Source organism: Rousettus aegyptiacus, unplaced genomic scaffold (assembly GCF_014176215.1).
Source record: "Rousettus aegyptiacus isolate mRouAeg1 unplaced genomic scaffold, mRouAeg1.p scaffold_m13_p_1, whole genome shotgun sequence".
Lineage (NCBI taxonomy): Eukaryota > Metazoa > Chordata > Mammalia > Chiroptera > Pteropodidae > Rousettus > Rousettus aegyptiacus.
The window spans coordinates 129,714,830-129,738,766 of record NW_023416284.1 but is presented as its reverse complement, the minus strand read 5'-3'; the positions used below and the strand labels follow the sequence as shown (position 1 = coordinate 129,738,766).

The 23,937-nt window shown below is 36.4% G+C and overlaps 1 protein-coding gene across 2 annotated transcripts; it reads left to right on the top strand.

Annotated features, from left to right (window-relative positions):
* Positions 1–230: 230 nt before the first annotated feature.
* Positions 231–22,787, top strand: CNR1 (cannabinoid receptor 1). Of its 2 annotated transcripts, XM_016140627.2 has the most exons (3): positions 231–637; positions 2,075–2,156; positions 17,186–22,787. In XM_016140627.2, exon 3 carries the CDS (start codon positions 17,249–17,251, stop codon positions 18,665–18,667), a length of 1,419 nt encoding a protein of 472 aa, XP_015996113.1. In that variant the 5' UTR covers positions 231–637; positions 2,075–2,156; positions 17,186–17,248; the 3' UTR covers positions 18,668–22,787. The 2 variants fall into 2 exon arrangements, with proteins under 2 accessions (XP_015996113.1, XP_015996112.1); XM_016140626.2 differs by lacking the exon at positions 2,075–2,156.
* The last annotated feature ends 1,150 nt before the right edge of the window (positions 22,788–23,937 follow it).

The window sequence follows — 23,937 nt, the reverse complement described above, 5'->3', positions numbered from 1 at the left end:
GCTGCCAGGGCAGGACAAAGGCTCATTAACACGTGATGGGACCGCGCTTCATAAATGGGACCGGAGCGAGAGGGAGCCAGAGACAGAGCGCGAGCGCAGGCAGAGGCAGGGACCGCGCGAGCTGGGAGACGCAGCGGGTGCCCCGGCCGGCGGAGACGCGCGGCCCCACGCCGGGCCAGGCGGGGCAAGCGAGAGCACCCACTGAAGAGCCTGGGAAGGGGCGAGGCTCGCGGGCGGCGGGAGCGGAGGGGGCGCTAGTCCCAGTCCTTGTCGCGGGCGGGCGCTGCAGGGAAGGGACACCCGCGCGCGAGTAGCGCGGACCGACTGACATACTGACCGACGGACGGAGGCACACCCCGCTCCACCCCTCCCCGTCTCGCCGGGATTCCAGCACCGGCGCCGCCTCCCTCCCGCTACTCCTGCGGCCACCCCTTCTTTCTCCACTTCTTTTCCGCCTCCGCCTCTTCTAGGCTCCCGCGGCGCCAGTGCCTTCCCTGGCCCGGGCGGGGCGCCACGGCTCCCTGCAGAGCTATCCGTGGAGTCAAGGGGGACGTTTCGTTCTAGCAGAGAAGCAGCCCCTGCGCTTGGCGAGAGGTGCTAAGGGAGCTTCTCCCCCGAGGACCAGGGGATGCGAAGGGTAAGACCTGGCCGACTTGCGTTTGGAAATACTTTTTCCATCTCCCGCCCCCTCGGGTACTGACCAGTGTGGTCCTCAAATGTCCATCGTGGAGTTCTTATTCCGTGTGAGCGAATCATGCGTTGATGTTTACTTAGCTGTGTAGCCCCAGCCTGTTAACTGTGGTCTGTGCTACTTCTGGAGGTTTCTACATTTACTAGTCACTAAATATGTGTGCACCTGGCTCTCTGTATGCACCGATGTCTGTTTGTGGACAATGTGTAACTGCATGTTTGAAAAACAGGCGCTCGAATTGGTGCTTAATAGCTATAAACCTTATCAGCAATTAAGTCTTCCCAGAGAAATACATGGATCTCTGCAACAAACCTTGAAACTGTCTAAAGTAAAATATTTAATGTCATGTAAAGAAATGTATGTCAAGAAATAAACTTGATATAGAAAAATATAGCTACAGGAACCACTTTACTTTGAGGAAAATAAATGAGTATGTAACTAATATCTGCATTTGTATGTTGATGGAACCATTTAACTCAGGACTAGACATTAGCTGAGAAAAAAAAAAAAGTCGATGTGTTTTTAAAAGATATTTATTGCTGAGGCTCACAGTCACAAATGGATCACTTCCTGAATGCAAATGTGTTTGCTGTGATAGACATAAGAAACTGTCATTTGGTCATTTGACAGTTTAAAAGCCACACGCATGTTTCTAATTTTAATTTTAAATTTAATAGACCAGGAAAAGATGTAGTTGGCTAGTAATCATTTTGTCTTTTTTTTTCTTTTTTTGAATAAGTGCTACTCTTGCCTTTGTTGTTGATTTCTTTACATATTAAGCGTCCTTGGGCATTTAATCCAATAAGAGATTAGAGCAGATTTACTGGTTTCAAAGGTGGTGAAAGATATCTCTATGGGTCCCATAACTTCTCATTTTTATTACCAAGTTAATATCTTTTGAATAATGGGGAAATGCAATTTCTTTGCGGAAACTGAGTGGACATTGAGTATCAGTGGGGTGACCACTGCCATCAATCTATTTTGCAGAATATTGAGAAGCTCAGAGCAACCAACCTTTAAGGTTCCCCTAGGACTTTATCTGATTTAAAGTGTTGCTTTCCTAATCCCACTATACTGACAGTTTGCAAGGGAAGATGTACTGATTGATTTTTCTCAGTCCCTTTTTTCCCTGTTACTCCTTTCCCCTCCCCCCCCCCCGTAACTCAGTTTAGAGCAATTTTATCAAAATAAAAGGCCAAGTATAGTTTCTCAAGTGAGACAAATTATTTTCTGATTATATCCATACACGAACAGTATCCATGCACCTCCAGAATTTTAAACGTTTTATACTGCAGGCAGTTATTTGTAGCCACAACAACAGTTACCATAGTAGGGCAAGAAGCTTGAGGATGAACATGGTTTTTAAAAACTAATCCATTTTAGGTTATCAAAAGAACTTACTGTAAAAGGACTCTTTCTGTTCCAAAGATGTCTCCACTCTAGACCAGGAGCAGTCTTGGCTGAGGTATGTATCAACTGTCTGATGGGGAGAGGTCTCATTGTGTCCTAAGTCTCCATGGGGGGTAAAATGATGCCACAGCGGGGAGATGCTTAGTTCTGACCTTTCAAAAATAAAATGACTATGCTTGCATACTCGTTGTTAGGCAGGCAAATTAAATAACCATACACCTCTCCTTAGTTTTAACAGAAAGCATCAGTATATGTACTATCTATCTATCTATCTATCTATCTATCTATCTATCTATCTATCTATCTATATCTATCTATCTATCTATAAAGACTGTTATGCCTAGTCCCTTCAATAAACCATAGGTGATAGCATTTAATTTAGTGTGTGAAGTTTTCCATTCTGGTGAAAATTCGATCTCACGTTGGAGTAGTGCTTGGCTTTGTTTGCTATCCACTGTTTTCTGTCTTTTTCTGTTACCCTTTTCCCAGTGGACTGTGTGCCTCCCTGTCTTGCCTGTGAGATTGTTCTCCTCTAATAAGCCTAGCTGCAGGATCAGTATGTTCTTTTTGGCATTTCAAAATGTTAAAATAGTGAAATTGTTAAATGTTACCAAGATGAAGCTGCTAGGAATGAAATTCTCCAGAAGGACCACTATATTTGTGGTATATTCCAAAAGAAAACTCCTTGAATTGGTTTACCTATTTTCTCAAGAAAGAAGCAGCTCCATTGATTAGCGGTGATAAGTGTTTAGTATGCAGTGTCAGCTTATTAATTACTAAAGCAAAGCCTGAAAAAGTCTTTCAAAACAATTGTGTGACATTCTTCTTTGCTTTGACTCAGGATTAACATTAACCACCAGGAAATTTAGACAGGCTCCTTGGTTGTCTTGCATATTAGTGTTTGGAATTAGAATCGGAATACTTTGCTGTATAAGAATAAACCGTTATGAAATGGAACTTATAATAATAGTTTATAGTTCACCACACTTACCAAATGTTTCTTGCCCCCCAAAACAGTTAACCTAATAAAGAAGGGTATTATTTCCCATCATTAGCTCTCCAGGAATGCTGAAAAAAAAAATTCATAAATTCGGAAATCCCTAACAACACATGATGAGTAAAACAAGATTTGGTTATAGCATCTTGAATTTGGTCAGTAAGATGGAGCTGGTACTTTAGGTTGCTGCCTGTTGTTCTAGGGAGTAATTATGTTAGCTCAGTTGCATGAAGAACACAGATGAGAGCTTTCATTCTTGCAAAAAGGGATGCCGTGTCTCCACAGTGTAAGTCTGTCTCTTCTATTTCTGTACTCATCATTTTCTAATTGAACCGACAAATTAGTTAGAATGAATCCAGCATTTGGGTTTAAATTATTTATCATTCTGCTTTTGACTCTGAAACAACCTGGACCCAATATTGTTTGAAAAACTGTGTTAAGGCCAGGTTTATTGTTTGCATATCTATATTTTGAGGGACCACAAGCTCTGCTGATTTTTTTTTTTTTCTTGACTGGTAAAGAAGTCAAAGAATAAGAGGAGATCAAAACCAATTAATGTACTTTAACTAGATATTTTTCACCCCTGAATTTCCAACTCTTTCCTAATCCTGTTCTGAAATAATGTTAACTTTATATTATAACTGCATGAATGTTGTTTCTGAGGTGTGGGTAGATTCAACACTTTGCCACTGAATTGCTATTAAATGTTTTGATAACCATTTAATTAGATCAGATTAACTTCATTACATATTATAGATCAACTCATATTTCTCTCAGATATTTTCTGGACTAAAATAAACAATAGCTGTCATCCAGAATATGTATATAATGTGTATATATAGTCAAATTATATACTACATAATTTTAGATGACTGAATGTATAGGTATGAATAAAGTTTTTCATAGATGTATATCATGTTCAAACACATAGGCACATTGTCTTTATATATTTGAATGCACAATTCAAATTTTAAATAAATACTATAGATTTGGGGAAATGTCCAAACTTAGGATGGTTGCGTAGTTGGACACTGAAGACTCAAGGCAAAAGGAAGTACCTATATTGAATCAAAACAAGGCTGTTCTTATTTTCCACTATCCAGTGGAACTCTGTTCCAGTCCCATGTGTTCTAAGAATCTTGCAAAGATGCCAGAATGGGCATAACCACATTTGGTTATAGGTTTATCATAAACACTAACTGATGGGTTTAATACAATCTTGCTAATTGTTTGTTATTTTGGGGAAGAAAATTGAAGGAAAGCTGGAAGAAAATGTACAAAGTTATTACTATATCACAAAATGCATATTGACATGGTAATATTTGTTATAGTATTATAACACATTATAATACTATCGCGAGTAAGTTACAGCTATAGGAAATTTTTGAGGGATAGGAAGGGAGTGTTGTTTAGTGGTTTTCCAGTACCTCTCTTGGTACTATGCAAGTAGTTTGATGTTAGGTGAATTTCTATCTCAAATAGCCCTGCATGGATAATAGGTATGTTTTGGATTTATCAGTAATAATAGGTCAAAATTATTACAGAAAGTAATCAGTGTGATTACCTCGAGTTCATAATATAAGATATTTACCAAAAGTTTTCCTGAGTCATATTTCTGCACTGTATAAGGTACCCCATAGAAAATAAAGTACTATATTTTATTATAATAGTTTTTCTAGGATAGCTGCAATTAACAATCATATTCTTGATCTAGTTTTCTTTGATATTTTCCATTAGATTATTAATGTATAAACTCTAATTTAAGTTTCATTTGGACAGGTTAATTGCATAACCTAGTGACCACGGAATTCTTGAGGTTCACAGTTGTGTTCATGTAGATTTTTGAGGAAAGAATTGTTTACTTACCAAACCTGAGCAAGTGGGCTTGGCAGAGTCATAGTAGTTGTTTCAGAATACTATGAATTCTATTTTAGACTTAGCTGGTGAAATTTTTGCACCTGCACTTTAGGAAAGCTTTGAAAGTTTTGCTATGTTTGTTTTGTTTTCTTTTGTTTTTTGAGTATGTGAATTGGGACTGATTATGTGGGAATCAATATTTTGTAGCTAACTCTTTTTTTAACCCATTGTGCTATTGTATTATAGTCTGTATTTTTGAATAAGATTCCTAAGTAGATTTTGCATTTTTTTAATGCAACAGGGATATAATTTCCATTTTTCCCTAACACAGACAGCGAATCATTTTTCCCTGAGTCCAAAATTTTATTATCTAATGTCTTAAATTTCCACTCTAATTTAATTGTTTAGAGTTTAGATTCATTGAATAGAAGTTTGATATCTTTGGCTTGATTTCATACCACCATTATCAATGCTGAATAGCATTTTAAATTATATTTTAACACTTAGAGGTAAAGGGCAGTATAGTTTCCGAAATTTGACAGTGTAATATCTATTTTTTTATTCCTACTAGCAAATTCCATGCTATTGCTTTTTAAAGAAAAGCAGAGGCATTTTTCGAAGATGTGCCAGGCAATCTGTTGTGGTAGTTGAGTATCCTGGCAAATGCTTTCACAGACTGTGTATGTCATAGTATATTTAAATATAATTAAAGTAAAATACAATTAAGAAATAATGTTTGTCAAGTTTATGTTTAAATGGAAGAGTTCCCCTCTTTCCTTCATTTCTTCAATTGTGTTTTTAGATTTTATATTTAGAGAGATAATTGGAATCAATATGAGTTCTATAAATTAAGTTATAAGGAGTTTCACATTTAAATTGGTGATAAATTCTTTTATGCTTTTAAAAAAACACAAGTTTTTGCTTTCACATATAGACATTAGTACTAGAATATTTTATAACATTGATTCTGTTGGCCGAGAGGCTAAAAATGATGTTTTTTAAATATAGCAAGTGAACCAACATCATGGGTAGTATGACTTTGTCACTCTTGCTTGCTTTTTAACTGAGCTATTTTTAAAAATAAATCAACTTGATTTATTCTTTACAAGAAAGATTTAATTTAATGCCACCACGATCTGTGTATTTGGTATTATTCTGGTGTGGGTTGTTAATTGAACCAGAATTTTAACTCATTTTAATGCATTGCAACCAGAATTTGTGTTTTCTATAGCTTTTCTATAAGTTGTGGTGATCAAGTAATACGCATGGGGAGAAAAAGGAAAACTAAACAACTTAACACATAACCAAAATAAGCAAAAGATTATCCAAAGAATTATTTGTATATGTGGGAATATGACTTTGGAAAATGTATAGCTACCTTTGGAAATTACATCTAAGTTCTTACAAATTTAAAAAAAAAAAGAGAGAAATCTTGGAATGATTTTAGTCTTCAGCTGAGGAAACTAATTAAGAGTAATCTATGATCCATTTTTATTAATGAAATAATTAGAGAGGGAACAATCTGCTTAAAGTCACATAATTTCACATAATTTAGTGCTTTGGCATAAATTTCCATATATTTGTAACTTTTAGGTAGTTTTGAAAGATATTTGCCATCTATAAGCAGTGTAAATTGCATAATTACCAGGGTAATTCTGTGGGGTAATTTGCAGTGGATCTGCATTACCTGGGCCTACTGCAAAATTTCCATTTTAGTTTCTTGTTTTCTTGGTTCATCTCCTATGATACATTATTTTATGATTTTGGGAAAGGAAGAACAGAAACAAAAACCATTTCCATTTTTAAAAAACTGGAATGTTAACTACTTTTACTTTTTTCTTGTTCTTTTATGCTCAATAACCACGAGTTCCCTCACAATGGTGTTGAAAGAAATGGCTAATGGTCAGTCCTATGAAACTTTACATAGACTTTGTCAATAGGATTAGGACACTTACTTATTATGTTTTGAAGCCACTATTCTTTGCTGGACAAAATATATAACAATAAGTTTTCTGAAAAAGTGCAGAGAAGTCCTGAATTATAGGCTGAAAAACCTTGAGGGGTTCTTCATTCCTTATGCTTATTTCCAGGCTAGACTACATTATTCTGTTCCAATCAAATAGAAATGGCTTAGTTTTAAAAGATCTTCTGTGAGAGACTAATTTATCATGAGCAAGCTCCCTTTGCAATCCATTTTAATGATCTAAAAACCTATACTCATAGAATAGTCTTTCTATCTAACCTCAATTCTTCTTAAAGGTTAATTCTATTCCCCACTCCCACTCCCTCCCAGTTAGTCTTTTTCATAGGTCTCCATAATATTTAACAATGATTCTTAAACTACAATGTATTAGAATCTTCTGAAGGCCTTGGTAAAACACAGATGGACAGCCTTAGAGTTTCTGTTTCTGTAGGACTGAGGTGGAACCTGAGAATTTGCATTTCTCTTAAGTTTTCAAGTGATGCTGAAGCTGCTGGAGACCACCCTTTGAGAGACACTGACTATAAAATAACTCTGCATGCACTTACGAACCACTGTGGGACTTCTCAAATTGTTCTTTAAGATGTACACTGGAATTTCTTAGCTTGTTCTCGCCTATCTTTCCTAATTCTTTACCTTCATGTCATTTTTTCTGCATATTTTCAGTAACTCAGCTCTGTACAAAATTGCATAATTGCATCACACAAACCCTAGGAAGGTTTTGACCTTGAATGAGTACAATAGAACTACCTCATGGTTTCAATGGCATAAAAATTCTGTACTTGCATCCAATTTGCATACTTTCTTCTTAATCATAACTACATTTCCAAAGCATATTTTTCATCTTTACTGAAACCTAGTTCTTCAAGTTCTGTTTGTACATAATTACTTGCATCTTGAAAGCATATTTCTCTGTTTATATCTTGCATTGTTAGTACACACTGAAATTTTTTTATTTAACATTTCGACTAAAGTAGATGATACATAAGTACTTAGCTTTTAAAATCATGTCTGAACAGATCCCTGGATTTACACAATAGTAAAAACTTTCAAAAATTATTTCAGGGAGAAAATGATAGGAAGAAAATTGAATTGTTTAGAAAGCTACTGTTATCCTCAGTTTGTATGAGTATTTGAACAAATATTCACTTCTTGTGAAATATTCCATTTTGGCCCTTGTAATAATAGAAAATAATTTTACATTATTTTTCATTACAGAGTTATGACCTGTGTTGCTAATTTCATTTTTGAAAATTGGAAAGGCAAATGTTTCATGAAATGGAAATCGGTTGAGTTTGTTACAGTTTGTTATTAGAATTGATTTTGGGCTCCTGAGACATTCCCTTCTTACTTTTAGCATCTCTTGGCATAAACATATCATTCGTTTTCAGTAGGATTGCTTTCCTTTACTCATTCTTAATTACTTTCCTGAGGCGGAAGGCCAAATATTCACAATTAATTTTTATTAATGTATTAAATTTTCTCAACGTCCTTATGCTCCAGAAAAGCAATTTGAAATTTAGTTTTTGTAGGCAATAGTAATAACTCATTTTAACGCTTCATAATATATTTTCTTATTTATGTTTTAATTAATTTAGTTGTAAAATACATAAAGTGTTGTAGCAGGAGGAGAAGTTGCTCAACCAAAGCAAGGACCATGTCCTGAATAGAAAAACAAGTTACTTCCTAAAGGCTTATAAAAGCCACTCCATCTAGTGGCTGAATTTTCACATAACTTTTCTTGACAAGTTTTGAAAAGGCACTTGCACATGGAGAAACTCATTTGGGAAAGATCAATGCATAATAGCATGTATTTGAGGGAAGAAAAAAGTCCATTATTATCGTTATTTCGTACATCGTCTTTAAAGGTCTATCATCAGTGTATAACTAGGATTCGTTCAGGGTTGTGCATATCACAAAGATCTCTTTATATATCACTGTTATGTGGCTAAACATTGCAGTTCATAATATACACCTGGGCTAAATAAACAAGGATGATAATAAAAAGTAAATGTCAGATCTTTGCCCATAATCTTCATTTGCTGTCAGTATAACTACTATTTGATACTGAGCTAAAAGATCCTGGGATACATAATTGTTGATGCTGTTTATGTAACTTTTACATTTGTGTAGTTTTTTTCCAGATGAAATTTTGTATGAGACCAAGACTCAGGTTTAATTCTCTAATAATCAACTGACTTTATGCCAAGGAAAACTATCCACAGTTAAATGCCATTCTGCTAAGATAGATCTACCATGTTGCCCAGGCACACCAACATTCATTAAGAAAACAGGTTTTGAATACCTACCCTGTGCCAGACAGTGGACATACAAGACCATATAAGATAGGTCCCTACAGTAAAGGTGTTCATAATCTGAAGGGTTTAGAAACAAGAAATATTGCTACAGGATGACTCAGCAGTGCCCTTCATTTCTCCAGGGAGAAAACCTCCCAGCATATATAGGAGGGATTTATACAACCAGTAGTCTCTGATGATGAAATATCATGTGCCTATTACATGTATTCATATCCAATTCTAATCTGTCATCTGTGGAAGGGGAAGGGCAGATGGATAGGCTTTATTTGATGGGGTGAGGTAGAATGGGGAATCATTCTCCTTCTTCCTTGACCCATAGCCATTACACAGGTGCGGTACAGGGATATATAATGTCTACAGTGCTAGGCACAGGGTACACACACAATAAAAATGTGTTAAGTGAAACATCTGAGGGTCTATAACTTTATATCCAGCAGCCACATTTCTGTAGTCACACAGCTCTGTGACATTTGGGCACCAAGAGTAATCAAGAGCACTTTCTCGTTGGAGCCCACTTTGATTTACAGAATTTCTTCTGTCTTGATTCTAGCCAAGATCTTAGGAACTAGCCACCGTCTTCTTCCCTCTGGGTCTAAAGAAATCACACTGCTCAAGGTGGGAAGTAGAGTAATTTCAAGTGAGTTTGAATTTCTTTATATAGAGAATGAATGTGTAAAGCTTTTATTTACTAACAACAGTCGTGTCTCATTCTCAGCTAGAAAAGATGCCCTCTTCATTCCTCACTGGTGTTGTGGAAACTGTCATTACCATCCACAGTCCTTATAATTGACTAATGAGAAAAAAAAAAAAAAACACTACCTGATAAAAAAAATAGTCTCTATAATGAGTTTGATTTTGTTTATTATTTGCCAAAAGTCACTACAAATAAGGCGCTAAACCAGGATTAGGATTTACAGTTTATAGTTAGTTGTCATACTTTGTCCCTAAAGACATGGAGCAAGTATGATTTGTAAGTACCATGAGCATCCTTTTTGTTGTTAACAGACTTTAGTTGTTCACTGTGTAAAATTATCATGCATTATTTGCTACCTCTTTATCCCCGAATCAACTCTCCCCCCTTTCTTAGAAGTGGAAAGACAAGTATCTTATTAAATGGCTCCTGGACCTCAAAGTTAAGAGCATGGACTTCGAGTTACGCAGACCTGATTGAGGTTTCAGCCGTCTCCACTCTTGTTGGAGACCTTAGACAAAGCGTTTTACCTCTTGATTTTCTCATATGTAGAATGGAGATTGTTATAGCATCTATTTCATGTAAACATTTAACAAAAATAATATATGCGCCTAGAACAATGCCTGGTACATAAAAATTCAAATGTTTCCTATTGAAATACTTGGAAATTAGAATTTTCTCTGTTGTACATTTCAAACACCCAAATTCTTTGAGATTTTAACTGGAGAATCAAGACTTTGTTTTTAGTTAAATTCAAAGAGAAAATACCTTTTACTGAAGAATGAACAAAGAAATGGAAAAGTATGCTTGACCATTGGTCAACATGTGACACACTGAAACTATTGCCGTCCTTTGTAATGAACATAAAAATAACCTATTTAATGAGTTTTACATATATTATGGATCAGAATAATATATTCCTTTTGCTTTTTAAGGACCAAACCTCATATGCAAGATAAAGACAATCTTATGGAGTAGTTTATATATAACCAGGCTTCTACTAAGTTGAAAACTTGGCATGTTCTGTTTCAAGGGAAGGTTGCTTCAATTGTGCTTGATTGCTTTCTTTACAGATTATGTAGAAAAGGTATCACTCTATCTGAAAAAAACAAAACAACAGAACAAAACTAAATGGTAAATGGATTTGCTTGTAAAGATCAGCGATTCATTTCATCTGTATCACTAATTTGCCTTTGTGATAGGCTCTTTACAATGGCATCATCGCTAGCTAGTGAGTGCTAGTTGTAGTTTAAAGGCATCATTTCTTGAATCCTGATATTCTTTAAGTTTTAGCAAGACTTTAAATTTTAAATAAGTAAGCATATTTCAAGTTGAATTTGAAAAGAAATCTAGCCTCATATGTATCTTAATGTTTGTTTAGTGCATATTAATTGATATATTTTTATGAAAAACTAATATTCATTTTGTTAGTAAGAATAAATGAGAGAAAATAGTGCATTTAATAACTTCTATTCTATTTTACAAAATAAATGAAAAGCTATAGCTTTGGGAACCAACCAAGCATTACTAGCATAATGGAATTTTCTTTTAAATGTGAGAAAAGGAGCTGACATTAATACAAGGAAGAAGGATTATGTATTTTTGCCTGAATTATCAGGATAATAAAGTCGATTCTTTATTTCTCTTTGCTATAGAAGATAATGCAAAAAATTACCAAACTACTTTAATAATTCCAAAGCTCTAATGACTAGGTAAGAGTTAGAAAAGACTCAATTGTCCACTCAACTGTAGCTGAAGTATTATTGATCGAGTTATGCTGTTAGCCCATGAGGTCTGTCATGTGTATGAGGACATGACTTAGACATAATACAATTATAAGAGTCAACTAATATGTTCCCTACTAAGTTTAGAGAAATACATTAGCAAGTTATTTTTCTTGATCAAATTAGGAGAAACCAGACATGTTCTCAGAAATGAAAGGAAAATAATAAACAATACAGACACTGGCACTGTCCTTTTTTTTGAACCATTCACAAACCACTTCTATGAGGTGAGCCAAGCAGAACAACACCAAACCAATAAAGAAAGTAGGGAAAAAACAAGGTTAAGGCAGGGCCTGGGGCTCCTGCATTTGCTACTCTAAACTCCTATCAATTTGGAAGCTATGAGCTCGACATTTCTTCTTAAAGCATTTATAAACTTAGGATATTAGAGGAGGAGCCTGCCCGGTCGGCTGATACAGTCTGTGACTGACGCTTGCAAGGGGTTTTCTGCGTTCCTGGACAGGGCAACCTGCAGGAAGCAAATTCTGCCTACTGTCTATTCCCCCAGAGATACCGCACAGGCAAGAACTACAAGGATTTTTATTCCAGATCGAACAGTGATAAATATCTAAATTATTGAAATGTCTCTCTAAAACAAAGAAGGTCTCCAGCTGGGCAATGAAGACTAAAATAACCTGCTATTAAATTATCCTGATATAGAAAAGCTGCTATTCAAAGTCTTGTTTTGAGGACTTTCTCAATGCTCACCATAATCAGAATACAGATGTTTTATACCCTTAATTGTTATAGAAACAAATATGTAGACTCTGGGTAGATTTAAAAAACTCCATGTTGGTGCCATATCCATAAGATTTCTTTGATGATATCATAGCTTGCTAGTTGATGTGTAAGTTTGGGGGTGGTAGACAGAGAGGCAGATATGCATATAGAGAGATGAACAAAAAGAACAGATATGCAACACATTAAAATATTTTTATTGTTAGTAAGAAGGCATAATTTATAGCCTAAATTATTAGAATATGTTGGTTATATGAAAGCAGAATTCTAGGAAAATCCCCTTAAATGTCATTCAATCATTCTTTTACTATAACTGTAATAAAAACCAACTGCTTCTTTAATAGGTGTATCTATGCATCTTGCTAGAAATTTCCAATTATGATTTTCCCAATAGCAAACAAAAACAAAATTAATGGTAGCTGGATTCCCCAAAGCTCAAACTATATTACTAATGAACTCAGAGAAAACTCTCAATGCAAAAAAATAAGCAGGTGGAAATTACTGTAATAATCCAAATGTAGAAATAAAGGCAAGAATTACTGAAATGCAGAGAACAATTTTCCTGCCATAATCCCATTAACTTAAAATAGCCTGTGCACAGTGATACTTGGACATTACTGAGACCCTTGAACTGCACAAAATCCATGTATATTTTTTAACTGTATTCTTTAATTAAAGTTGGCTTATACTGGACAGAAATTACTTTATATCTCATAACCACATCATGCTCTGGCTCAGATTTTAACAAGCTAGTTTGTTTTAATGAAAGTGCTTGATTGCATTAAGATGAGAAATTATGATCGCATATGTGGTGATCTTAATGTAGAGTAAATCATAGGCACATGAGTTTTGCACTATGGAAATAAAGTCTGTGGTCCCTTTTTTTTTTTTTTCTTTTCACGTCACAGCTCTTCCAAATACTAAAATTTAAGTCCTCGAGGGTATGCCAGTAGGCAGATCCACCTTGAGGGCCTGGGATAGGAAATAGTGATTTAGTAGGAGGTAGTCTTAATTACTGTGTATTGATACAATGCCTCAATTTGTATTTGTAAGAAGCCAGAAAATTTGAATATATGATACAAAATGGCTCTATCCTAGTTATTGTTAATACTTAAAACAGTACATAAAGTCCAAAGACAGAAACTCTGAAGTCTGAGAGACATCAGTTCAGCTACAAACTTTTCATATTCTAGACAATTTACATCTAATGGCCTCTATTTCCTTGTCTGTGAAATGGGAATTATAAATAAGCACCTGATAGAGTTGTCATGACAATTTAATGATAGAATATATGCAGTCTCTCAAATGCCTGCAAGATACCAATAGGCATTCCTCCTCTCTCAACCATGTTTATATCTTCTATTTGCATCATGCTTTAAGTGCTGAGACAGAAATAAAAATCAAATAAGCCTTTAATCTAATTAAGGCAATGAATTATCTTAATACTAATTGATAATATGTGACAAAGAGCTGTAGTACCAAGAAATGATAATACTTAATATTTATTAAGAGGTCAATTTTGTGCCAGGCACTATGTTAAGCGATTTTTTAAATATTTAATTTTCAGAATAATTCTATGATTTAGGGATCTTCTTCCTCCTCTTCCTCTGCCTTCCCATTTTACAGATGAAATACTGAGATTTTGAAAGACTAACACGGGTCTGATGCTAGTCTTAATCTGCTAATTTCTAATTCAGTGTTTCCTGCATTGCTAGTGCTTTGACTGGTTGGAATCAGTGGAGAAAAGAAGGGAGATAGGAGCATCCCTGTCTTAGGTTAAAGAGATGGTGTATCATATAGGTTAAAAGCAGCTCCAGACCTGCAGTGTCCAGTATGGCCGCCACTTGCCACATGTGCCTGTTAAGCACTTAAAATGTGGTTAGTTCCACATGTTGAAATGATGATATTTTGGAAACATTGGGTTAAATAAAATATATTATTAAAATTAATTTCCCTTTTTACATCTTTCTTTTTACCTAGAGACTGGGAACCAAAATTGCACACGTGGTTTGAATTACATTTTCATTGGCCAACACTGCTCTAGAACTAGAACATCTGTATTCATTCTGGCTCTGCTACCTACTAGCTGCGCGAATGGCAAATCACTTACCTTCTTTGTGACTTTTGTCTGTAACATGGAGCTAATAGCAGCACCTCACATGACCAACATGAAAATAAACAGTTTGATATATATGTATATAAGAGGCTCAGAATGCCACATGCACATCATAAGCTCTCCATTAAGTGCTTAAAAAGGGAAAATCGGTAAGACTTAGTTGTCTATCTGATTATAGAGGCCAAGAAGGAGGAGGGCTTCTGGGGTAAGTCCAAGGTACGAGCTTGGACAAATAGATTATTCACAATACCATGAGAAATGTGAAAAATGTAATGACTGAAGGTAATTCACTGCAGCATTATTGGTAACAGCAGGAGATGATAAACAACCTAAACCTCCATCAGAAGGAGGCTGGTCACATTCATCTGAAGGCTACTTAAGGCAGCTAGTTGCCAAATGGAGGGAGGCTTTGTGGACTAATGTGGAATTCTCTTTTAAATGGAAAAGCAAGGTGCAGAACACTGTGTTTAAAAAGAAAGTAAAGGAGGAATGAATTTATATGTATTTACTTAAATATGCATGGAACACTTCTGGAAGGCATAATAAGAAACTTTTTGCCTCTGAGCAGGAAAGCTAGTTGGCTGGGACATCAGAATGGGAGAGATTGACTCCGCCGTACCTTTTGTACCTTTTGGATTTTGAATACTTTGAATGTAAGAATATAAATAATATAAATTTCAAATAAATTAGTTTCAATTGGGAAATGTGAAGGGAGAGTTAGTTACCTGAGAGAAGATGTGTTGGACTGGCTCTAGGTAGCTGCTAGTAAATGTTGACCTTGAGCTTTGGTTTTCGGGTCAAATATCTTTGAATTAATTACCTTTCTCTCCTCGAATTTTAAGGCTAGTAAATATTATTAAATTACTGCTTTAATATCCCAGTTAATAAAATTCAACTGTCACCTATTAGGTTTATGTGACTATTTCTAAGGGAGTTCAGCTCTGTTTCTCATCTGCTATCATATTGTCAACTGGTGAATCATATAAGAAAAATAGACAACATAGAAACATAAAAAACATAAAAAAATAGCCAAAACAGAAACCCTGTTCTAGTTATAGTAATAAAGATATTAACTCAGGATTAAATGATAAGATGCCCTGTCTCCATTAACACTAATTCTACATACTCTTGGCATAAACATCCTGGGGAAGCCACCTTTAACCCCATAGACTGGCTGCTGTCACAGCATCCTATATGTCCTCAATTGTAGCTGTCACCACACTTTCTCATAATTATAGGGCCAGCTGCCTGTCTATGCTACACTGTACTTCATGTGGTCAGGACCTCTTTCTTGATACAGTTGTGTCCCTGGTGCCTAGTACAGTGCCTGGAACATAGTGGGTGCTCCATAAGTTGCTGAATGGATGAATAAATTAATTATTAATTCAGATAGGTAGGATCTTTACATTTAGCATGTTTAAATTTGTTCCAAGATAATGACTATCTTTTTTCCTCCCTGTACAGTATAATATTTTAGAAGCAACAAAAAGACAGTAAATAAAATATTGGTTTTATTAATTATTTATTTATTGTATTAAATAATGATATGATTATTTTCATTATTATAGATATCACTCAGCACTTCTAATATTTTTTATAAGCTAAAGACCTCAATAGCCACATTATAAACAAACATTTATAAACAGTAAAATTTTCTGGCTGTTGATTTTGAAACAAAACCAAATTGCTTAGCTTATCATCGAAGAGCTCTTACAATTTGGCCTCTCCTCTCAGTCCTCCTTATTTCCAGTGCCAGCCACATGGATGATGAGGTCCGTCTCCTGTCTTCCAGCATGCTTGTGTCACCACACCACTGATGGGGGACACTACCAAGAAGTACTGTCTGTCATCAGTCCTTTCTAGTGATAAAGATCTTGGTCTTCCCATGAGCCTTAGTGCAAGTTTGTCCTTCATGACATGACATTTTTCTCGGTTGGTGTAGACATTTTAGAAGTTCATCTCAGCCATGCCTCAGTCCAAATGTTTCCTTTTGGTGAGGAAATTTGCCTGATGGAGCCAGGACTGGAAGCTGGATTTTCCTGCCATGGCCACATGCTTCTTCTGGTTCTCTGCAGTTTCTTCCAACCCTCTATACAGTCAACACAGAGTCCGCACTCAGTCCCTGACTCCACACTGTCTCGTTCTTTGGTTGTCTTGCAAGTTCAGTCTTACCTGTGTGACAAGGTGATAATGTCTTCAAGAACAGAGATTGTGTGACATGTTGTTGCTTCCCCTCGTCCCCCACCAGCACGTGTATGACAAGAGAAGCCAGGTGGTAAACACTTCCTGACATGACTGTGAAATGCACGCTACACCCGAGACACATTCTTCACTTATCTAATGGGCCTTAGAGGTCCATACAAGATTCACACAGTGACATATGGGAAGAGCTCAAATAAAGAAAGAGATGTGTTTCTGGTATGTGCCACATCACAAACTTTTGAGTGTCTTTTCTTTAACTAAGCAACTAACTCATTTTGTTGACTAAATATGACAAGGGACAGGAATGAAATAACATGATGGTACTTATTACATTGTATTATTATTTTTTAAATTCTTCTTGTTTTCTCACCATTCAGCTTATTTGTTTTCCCTCCGTTAGGATTCCCTGCTGCGGGTCTCTTTCTAAGTCATTTTGAGTTTGGCCTAATCGAAGACGGAGGTTATGAAGTCGATCCTAGATGGCCTTGCAGATACCACCTTCCGCACCATCACCACAGACCTCCTGTACGTGGGCTCAAATGACATTCAGTACGAAGATATCAAAGGCGACATGGCATCCAAATTAGGGTACTTCCCACAGAAATTTCCTCTGACTTCCTTTAGGGGAAGTCCTTTCCAAGAAAAGATGACTGCAGGAGACAACCCCCAGCTGGTCCCAGCAGACCAGGTGAACATGACTGAATTTTACAACAAGTCTCTTTCATCCTACAAGGAAAATGGGGAGAACATTCAATGTGGGGAGAACTTCATGGACATGGAGTGCTTCATGATTCTGAACCCCAGCCAGCAACTGGCCATCGCCGTGCTGTCCCTCACACTGGGCACCTTCACGGTCCTGGAGAATCTGCTGGTGCTGTGTGTTATCCTCCACTCCCGCAGCCTCCGCTGCAGGCCTTCTTACCACTTTATCGGCAGCCTGGCAGTGGCAGACCTCCTGGGGAGTGTCATTTTTGTCTACAGCTTCGTCGACTTCCATGTGTTCCACCGTAAAGATAGCCCCAATGTGTTTCTGTTCAAACTGGGTGGTGTCACGGCCTCCTTCACAGCCTCGGTGGGCAGCCTGTTCCTCACAGCCATCGACAGATACATATCAATTCACAGGCCCCTGGCCTATAAGAGAATCGTCACTAGGCCCAAGGCTGTGGTAGCATTTTGCCTGATGTGGACCATAGCGATCGTGATTGCTGTGCTGCCTCTCCTGGGCTGGAACTGCAAGAAGCTGCAATCTGTTTGCTCAGACATTTTCCCACTCATTGACGAAACCTACCTGATGTTCTGGATTGGGGTCACCAGTGTGCTGCTGCTGTTTATTGTGTACGCCTACATGTACATTCTCTGGAAGGCTCACAGCCACGCGGTCCGCATGATTCAGCGCGGCACCCAGAAGAGCATCATCATCCACACGTCAGAGGACGGCAAGGTACAGGTGACTCGGCCGGACCAAGCCCGCATGGACATTAGGCTGGCCAAGACCCTGGTTCTGATCCTTGTGGTTTTAATCATCTGCTGGGGCCCTCTGCTAGCAATCATGGTGTATGACGTCTTTGGGAAGATGAACAAGCTCATTAAGACGGTGTTTGCATTCTGCAGTATGCTCTGCCTCCTAAATTCCACCGTGAACCCCATCATCTACGCTTTGAGGAGCAAGGACCTGAGACATGCTTTCCGGAGTATGTTCCCCTCATGTGAAGGCACCGCGCAGCCTCTTGATAACAGCATGGGGGATTCGGACTGCCTGCACAAACATGCAAACAATGCAGCCAGTGTTCACAGGGCTGCAGAGAGCTGCATCAAGAGCACGGTCAAGATCGCCAAGGTGACCATGTCTGTGTCCACAGACACGTCTGCCGAGGCTGTGTGAGCCTGACACCTCCCTAGCAGCACAGGAAAAGAAGTTCATTTTTTTTTTTTTTTTAAGCTGAAAATCTAGAAGTCTGTTGTCTCATCGGTTATATTTTTTAAGTTTACCATATGCACTGAAAAGGTGATTGTCACCATGATCAGTTATCTGTTCTCTAACACTTTGATAGTGTAGGTTCTCAAACTCAGTTCTCCAGGGGTTTACAGTGAAGAAAGCTTGTTGCTTAAGTGACTGGAAAGTCCTTCAAAGTCTCAATGAAATAGGAGGGAAACCTTTGGCTACATAACTTTAAGTCTAAGTACCAATAGAAAAATGCCATCAAGTGAGTAATGCCTTTGTAACCACAACTTTCATTATAATGTGAAATGTGTTTATCCATCAGTATCAGAGATGTCCATTTTTACATCAGTTACAGTACTAATGTAGAGCTGTTTTGTAGAATGTATTGTGTCCCGTAAAATGTGTATCAGTGCTTACTATGTGTTGTTTATATTCGTCTAGTTCAGTAAAACTGAAAAGTAGAATTTTATGAAAACAGTGAACATAAGCAGTGGACATATGCCAATGAGACCACTTTTTTAAAAAGCATTGCCCATGATACAACTTTAGAAACCTTAATATTTTTTCAAACATCTCTATTTAAATTTGACATTGGAAATAATGATAAAGGTTTATTTTTCTGTTAATACAACAAGAAGAACTTGAAGACTATCCAAAGTATTGAGCAGAATTCATTGACACTTAAAAATTTATTAGCTCTGCATTTTCATATGAGGACGTTTATTATCTTCTGGACTATAGCTGTTCTCTTGGATGATGGATTGCAATTAGAATTAAAGAGAGAAGGCATATCGACTTTTTTGACTGACATCTCTGACTTTCTTTAGTCTTCAGCTATTACTGGACCTCTTAAGACAGCATGTGTCAATCTTAATGTATATTGTTATCACTGTGCAATTGCTGTTTACTTGAAGAGTATTGTATTTCTATATTCCAGGTTTAAGTAGATTTCATGCCTGGGTGGCCAAACAACAGTCTTCATTTTTTCTTAATTGAAAAGAAATATTGTCTGAATCAGTAAAATTATACTGTGAGTGTGAATATAAATGTGTGTATGTGTGTATTTCTATTCTGTAACTGTTACAGTAATGTCATAAAGTGAGAAAACTGTGACCAAGTGTAAACTGTACCACTTGCTGCACTCTTGTACATGAATTCAGTTTCTGAAATTGAGTTCATCCAGAATCTTGTTGATAAAAATACTGACCATAAACATTCAGAACCCCTCCCCACCCTCCACCTTTAAAAGATCGGGACAAGTATTATGAAATCGACCTTTAGGTATTCCACAAGACCAATGTTTAGCAAGGAAAAATCAGTAATGAACATTTAAGTGAAGGTCTGTATTTACAGTGTGAATGTCAGAAAATGAGAGTGTTTTGGTTTCTGAGCACCTAATATCAATCGAGTCCATGGAGCTATAAGTCCTTATAGGAAAGTGATTCTAAAAAACCTTCAGTGGTAACATTTTTCAGTTATATTTGTAGGCGGTGTGATCCTAGTTTAAGGAGCAGTATACACTGCTTGCTGAAGTAAGATAACCAGATCTGGCCTATGTGGCTAAGGAGGCCTATCAGACAGAAAAGGGCAGTGAGGAGCTGACACACTCATGATTGAAGCCTGGATGATGTATGGCTGCCTCTGTGCTTCCCTCAGATGCCCTTGGGACAACCCATCACCGGCTTTGTCTGGATAGGTTTGGGCTAAGGAATAGACCTTACCTCTGTTCCTGGTTATTAAGGTCTCCTAAAGCATGACGATGAGCATGGCTTTCTTTCCTCTTACACCCTAGTCTCTTTCTTACTCTTTAATGGTGCCATGGGCGCTCTGAATTAGGCCCTTTCCTAGTAAGCATTGTTGTGGCTTAAGAAACCATCTGGCTCTAACAAACTTAACTTATAATCTTCTCCTTATGCAGATCTAACATGGGTCCTGCAGGATCCAGAGGCCTGCATTATATGAAATGAAGTGGAGAGCTAGTGTTTTTTTCTGGTAATTTTTAGGCATTAAATACCTACACAGCCTATTGGGGTCTTCTTGCAGTGTATGCTCTAAGGCTGAATGTAGCCTGTGGACCAAGCTGGGATACTTTTAATCGTTTGTCTATACAGCTGGAATCCACCTGCTGGATCCCTTACTTTACCTTGCTGTGGTATGCAGATGAGGGTTCAGGGTGCTAGAGGATTAACAAGATCTCTTTAGAAAAAGGAGAAGAGATTATTTATTTAAAACAACAACAATAACAACAACAACAACTCACCACAGCCTAGTTTCCATTTAAGAAAGGCCACTCTTGTCCCACATTATTTTCACTATTAATCCACATGTCCCAGAGCTCACCAGGCAGTACTAACTTTCTTCTTACACCTACGAAGACCTGGTGAAGATGAAGTTCTAGTTACTGGTAGAAAAACTCCAGGATTTATATTTGAAACTGTATTTGTGCATATGCAATGTAGATTTTATAGTGTATTGTACTTTCAGGATCTAAATCATATATAATAAATTAAGGGACCATGGGGCTGATAGCACTAGACTTGGTGCTTATTGATATTCTAAGAAATATCTGTGAAATATTATGTATATGTTACACTACCTTCATTTTACAATGTTTAAATTAGTTTGATTCACTTTGACACGTTTAACATTTCTTAACCCTTTACTCAAATGTTCTCCCCATGAATATACTCATTAGTTACCACTTATTAGTATGATTCATTAGTTAGTCCCTTAATTAGACCATTAATTTAAATGTAACTTAGATTTCAATAAATTTTATGAAGTTTCACTCCAAAATTATCTACTTTATTCTGAGGGCAATATATTTGCCCTGACTATTCATTTCACCATCGCATCTGTCTTTGGAAAGGGCCAAATTTCCAACCTGCTAAATTTCTTCAGAGTAATTATAAACCTGTCAGTCCTAGACCAACAGTTTTATTTTGACAAGGAGGGCAGTTTCCAAGAACCTCTAATCTTCCATTACATATGAAATATACGTAAAAGACACATGGATCTGGGAGAAGCTACAGACATATGTCTACATTTGAGATGATTCCCAAGTCTCTCCATCACTTTGAGTCAAGTCTATCTGGCATTAAGTGTGGAGGAATTTGGGCCTCCTAAACTCACTGCAGGAAATAAGGCCAACTGCCAGATACGAATCAGGGCCTGGATGAGTATTATCCTAGTTATTGGCCTGTTGATTAACCTTTGCCATTCCACATCTGTAAAAGAGACCACCAATATCATGCACAAAATTAGATTTCTCACAATCTAACTGTATATTTGTATGATATGTTAAAATCTCCTAAATGCTGGGCAATGGCTATTAACAATTGTCTTGCACTGGCCTTCTGATGAAATGTTAACAATGTCTATTGTAATATATACAAAACATTTTACCTACTGATTTGGGCTGAATGTATGTAAATAGGTTTTAAAAAAAAGTCAGATGTTTAAGCGGTGGCCTATAAATCAGTAATTTTCAGCTAGAAGAGTTTCTTTACATGGCTGTGGCATTCTTAAAGCTATCTTCACATAAACTTAGTATGCTAGGCCTGCTGGGGTTTGAAGTCTTCAAGAAAGGAAGCCTTTTCTTGTAATAATATAAATCAAGAAACTGGACTATCTGGATTCTTACTTCCAATGTTTCAAGTGGAAAACATAATTCTTCATTGTCTGTAAATCTAACATTATTACTTTTCCTCTTAGAAGAATATTGTATTGTTAGATGTTCGTTGAGCTGGTAACATCCTTGCAACCGCTGCAATATCTTCATTAGTAATCTGTATAATACTTTGTACACAAGTACTAGTAAGATTGTTATTCAATGTAGCTTCAGTCATTAAATTACTATAGCAAAGTAGTACTTCCGTAATATTTACAATGTATTAAGCCCACACTATATTTTATTTATTTCAATTATGTAATTAAATTGTTATTTACAAAATCATTTGTTATAAGTTGTTAATTACCAAAAAAGAATTCCCATCATGTCTATTGTCCAAAGTTACCTGGAATCAAATAAAAATTCTAGATGATCATGAAGAACATTAAATACCTTTGAATTCTGCCTTATTTCACAGTCTGATGTTAAAACATTCAGGACTTAAGTTCTAAAAGATTGTTAAACAATTGATTATCAGTTCCTAAAAAGGACTGACAACTTTATTTGATTGGATTAATATATTCTCTTTTAACATAGAAAAAATATGTAAAAAGATAGCATTTACATAATAAAGGGAAAACCTGCTATGCCTTTTTAAAGTATTATTTCATTAAAGAGTTTAATGATTTTACAGCAAATTAAACATAGCTTCTAAAAACACACAACTTTTATTTGAACAATAAGAGAAAAATGTTTTAAAATTTTATAATGAAGTAAAAAAATCACAATTATAAAGTATGTTTCCAATCATTCTGAAAGAAAGCTTTAAATTTTAAAATAATAAATTAACAAATATTTAAAAATAGATTTTTAAATAACTAATTAACATTCATCATTCTGCCTCTTTTAGTAAACACTGTGGTTAATTGCATAAGCTGAATGTCTCTAATAAAAAGCAAACAATGTGTTCTTAGTTCTTAAATTTTATACTGGGGCTAGATGGGAATAAGATACTCATTTCAGTATCTTCACATAGCATCTTGAAACTCAAAAACTGATCTCCAATCAATAATACTTGTTGTCATCTATAATGAAATATATATTTAGAGTGATGTAGAAACAAAAAACCAATTAACTAATGCAAGAGACTCCACAGTCTCCATAGATGGTTCAAACTGGAAAAACTATACTCTCACTTCTAGACTAACCTGTGGTCAGAATTTCACCCGGACTGGAAGTGATAATGTGGAGTTCTTGGCTCTACTGGAATACAGGAAGTAAACAATACATATCATCATTGTTTCTAAACTCTCCATTCCTGGAATGCTGGTAAGGAAAATTTAGAGTGTACATATTTGATTAGCTTAGGGGGTAATGAAATGTGGAATGTGCATGTCTCTGAACATCTCAGAAGTACAGGTCATTTGACTACTACTTACTGTCTTAACCACTTCAGAAGTTTCTGGGTAAGGTTAAATAATGAATATATAGGATTGTAGGATACATAGTTCCCTATGACATACCCAAAGGAAAATGGTAGGAAGGAATGACAAATGGGATAATTTAAAATGAGATTCTGGGCTTCCCAGTATTAATTACA

Excerpts from the sequence above, each read along its gene's own strand:
- CNR1 (XM_016140626.2), top strand. The coding sequence starts at position 17,249 with ATGAAGTCGATCCTAGATGGCCTTGCAGATACCACCTTCCGCACCATC.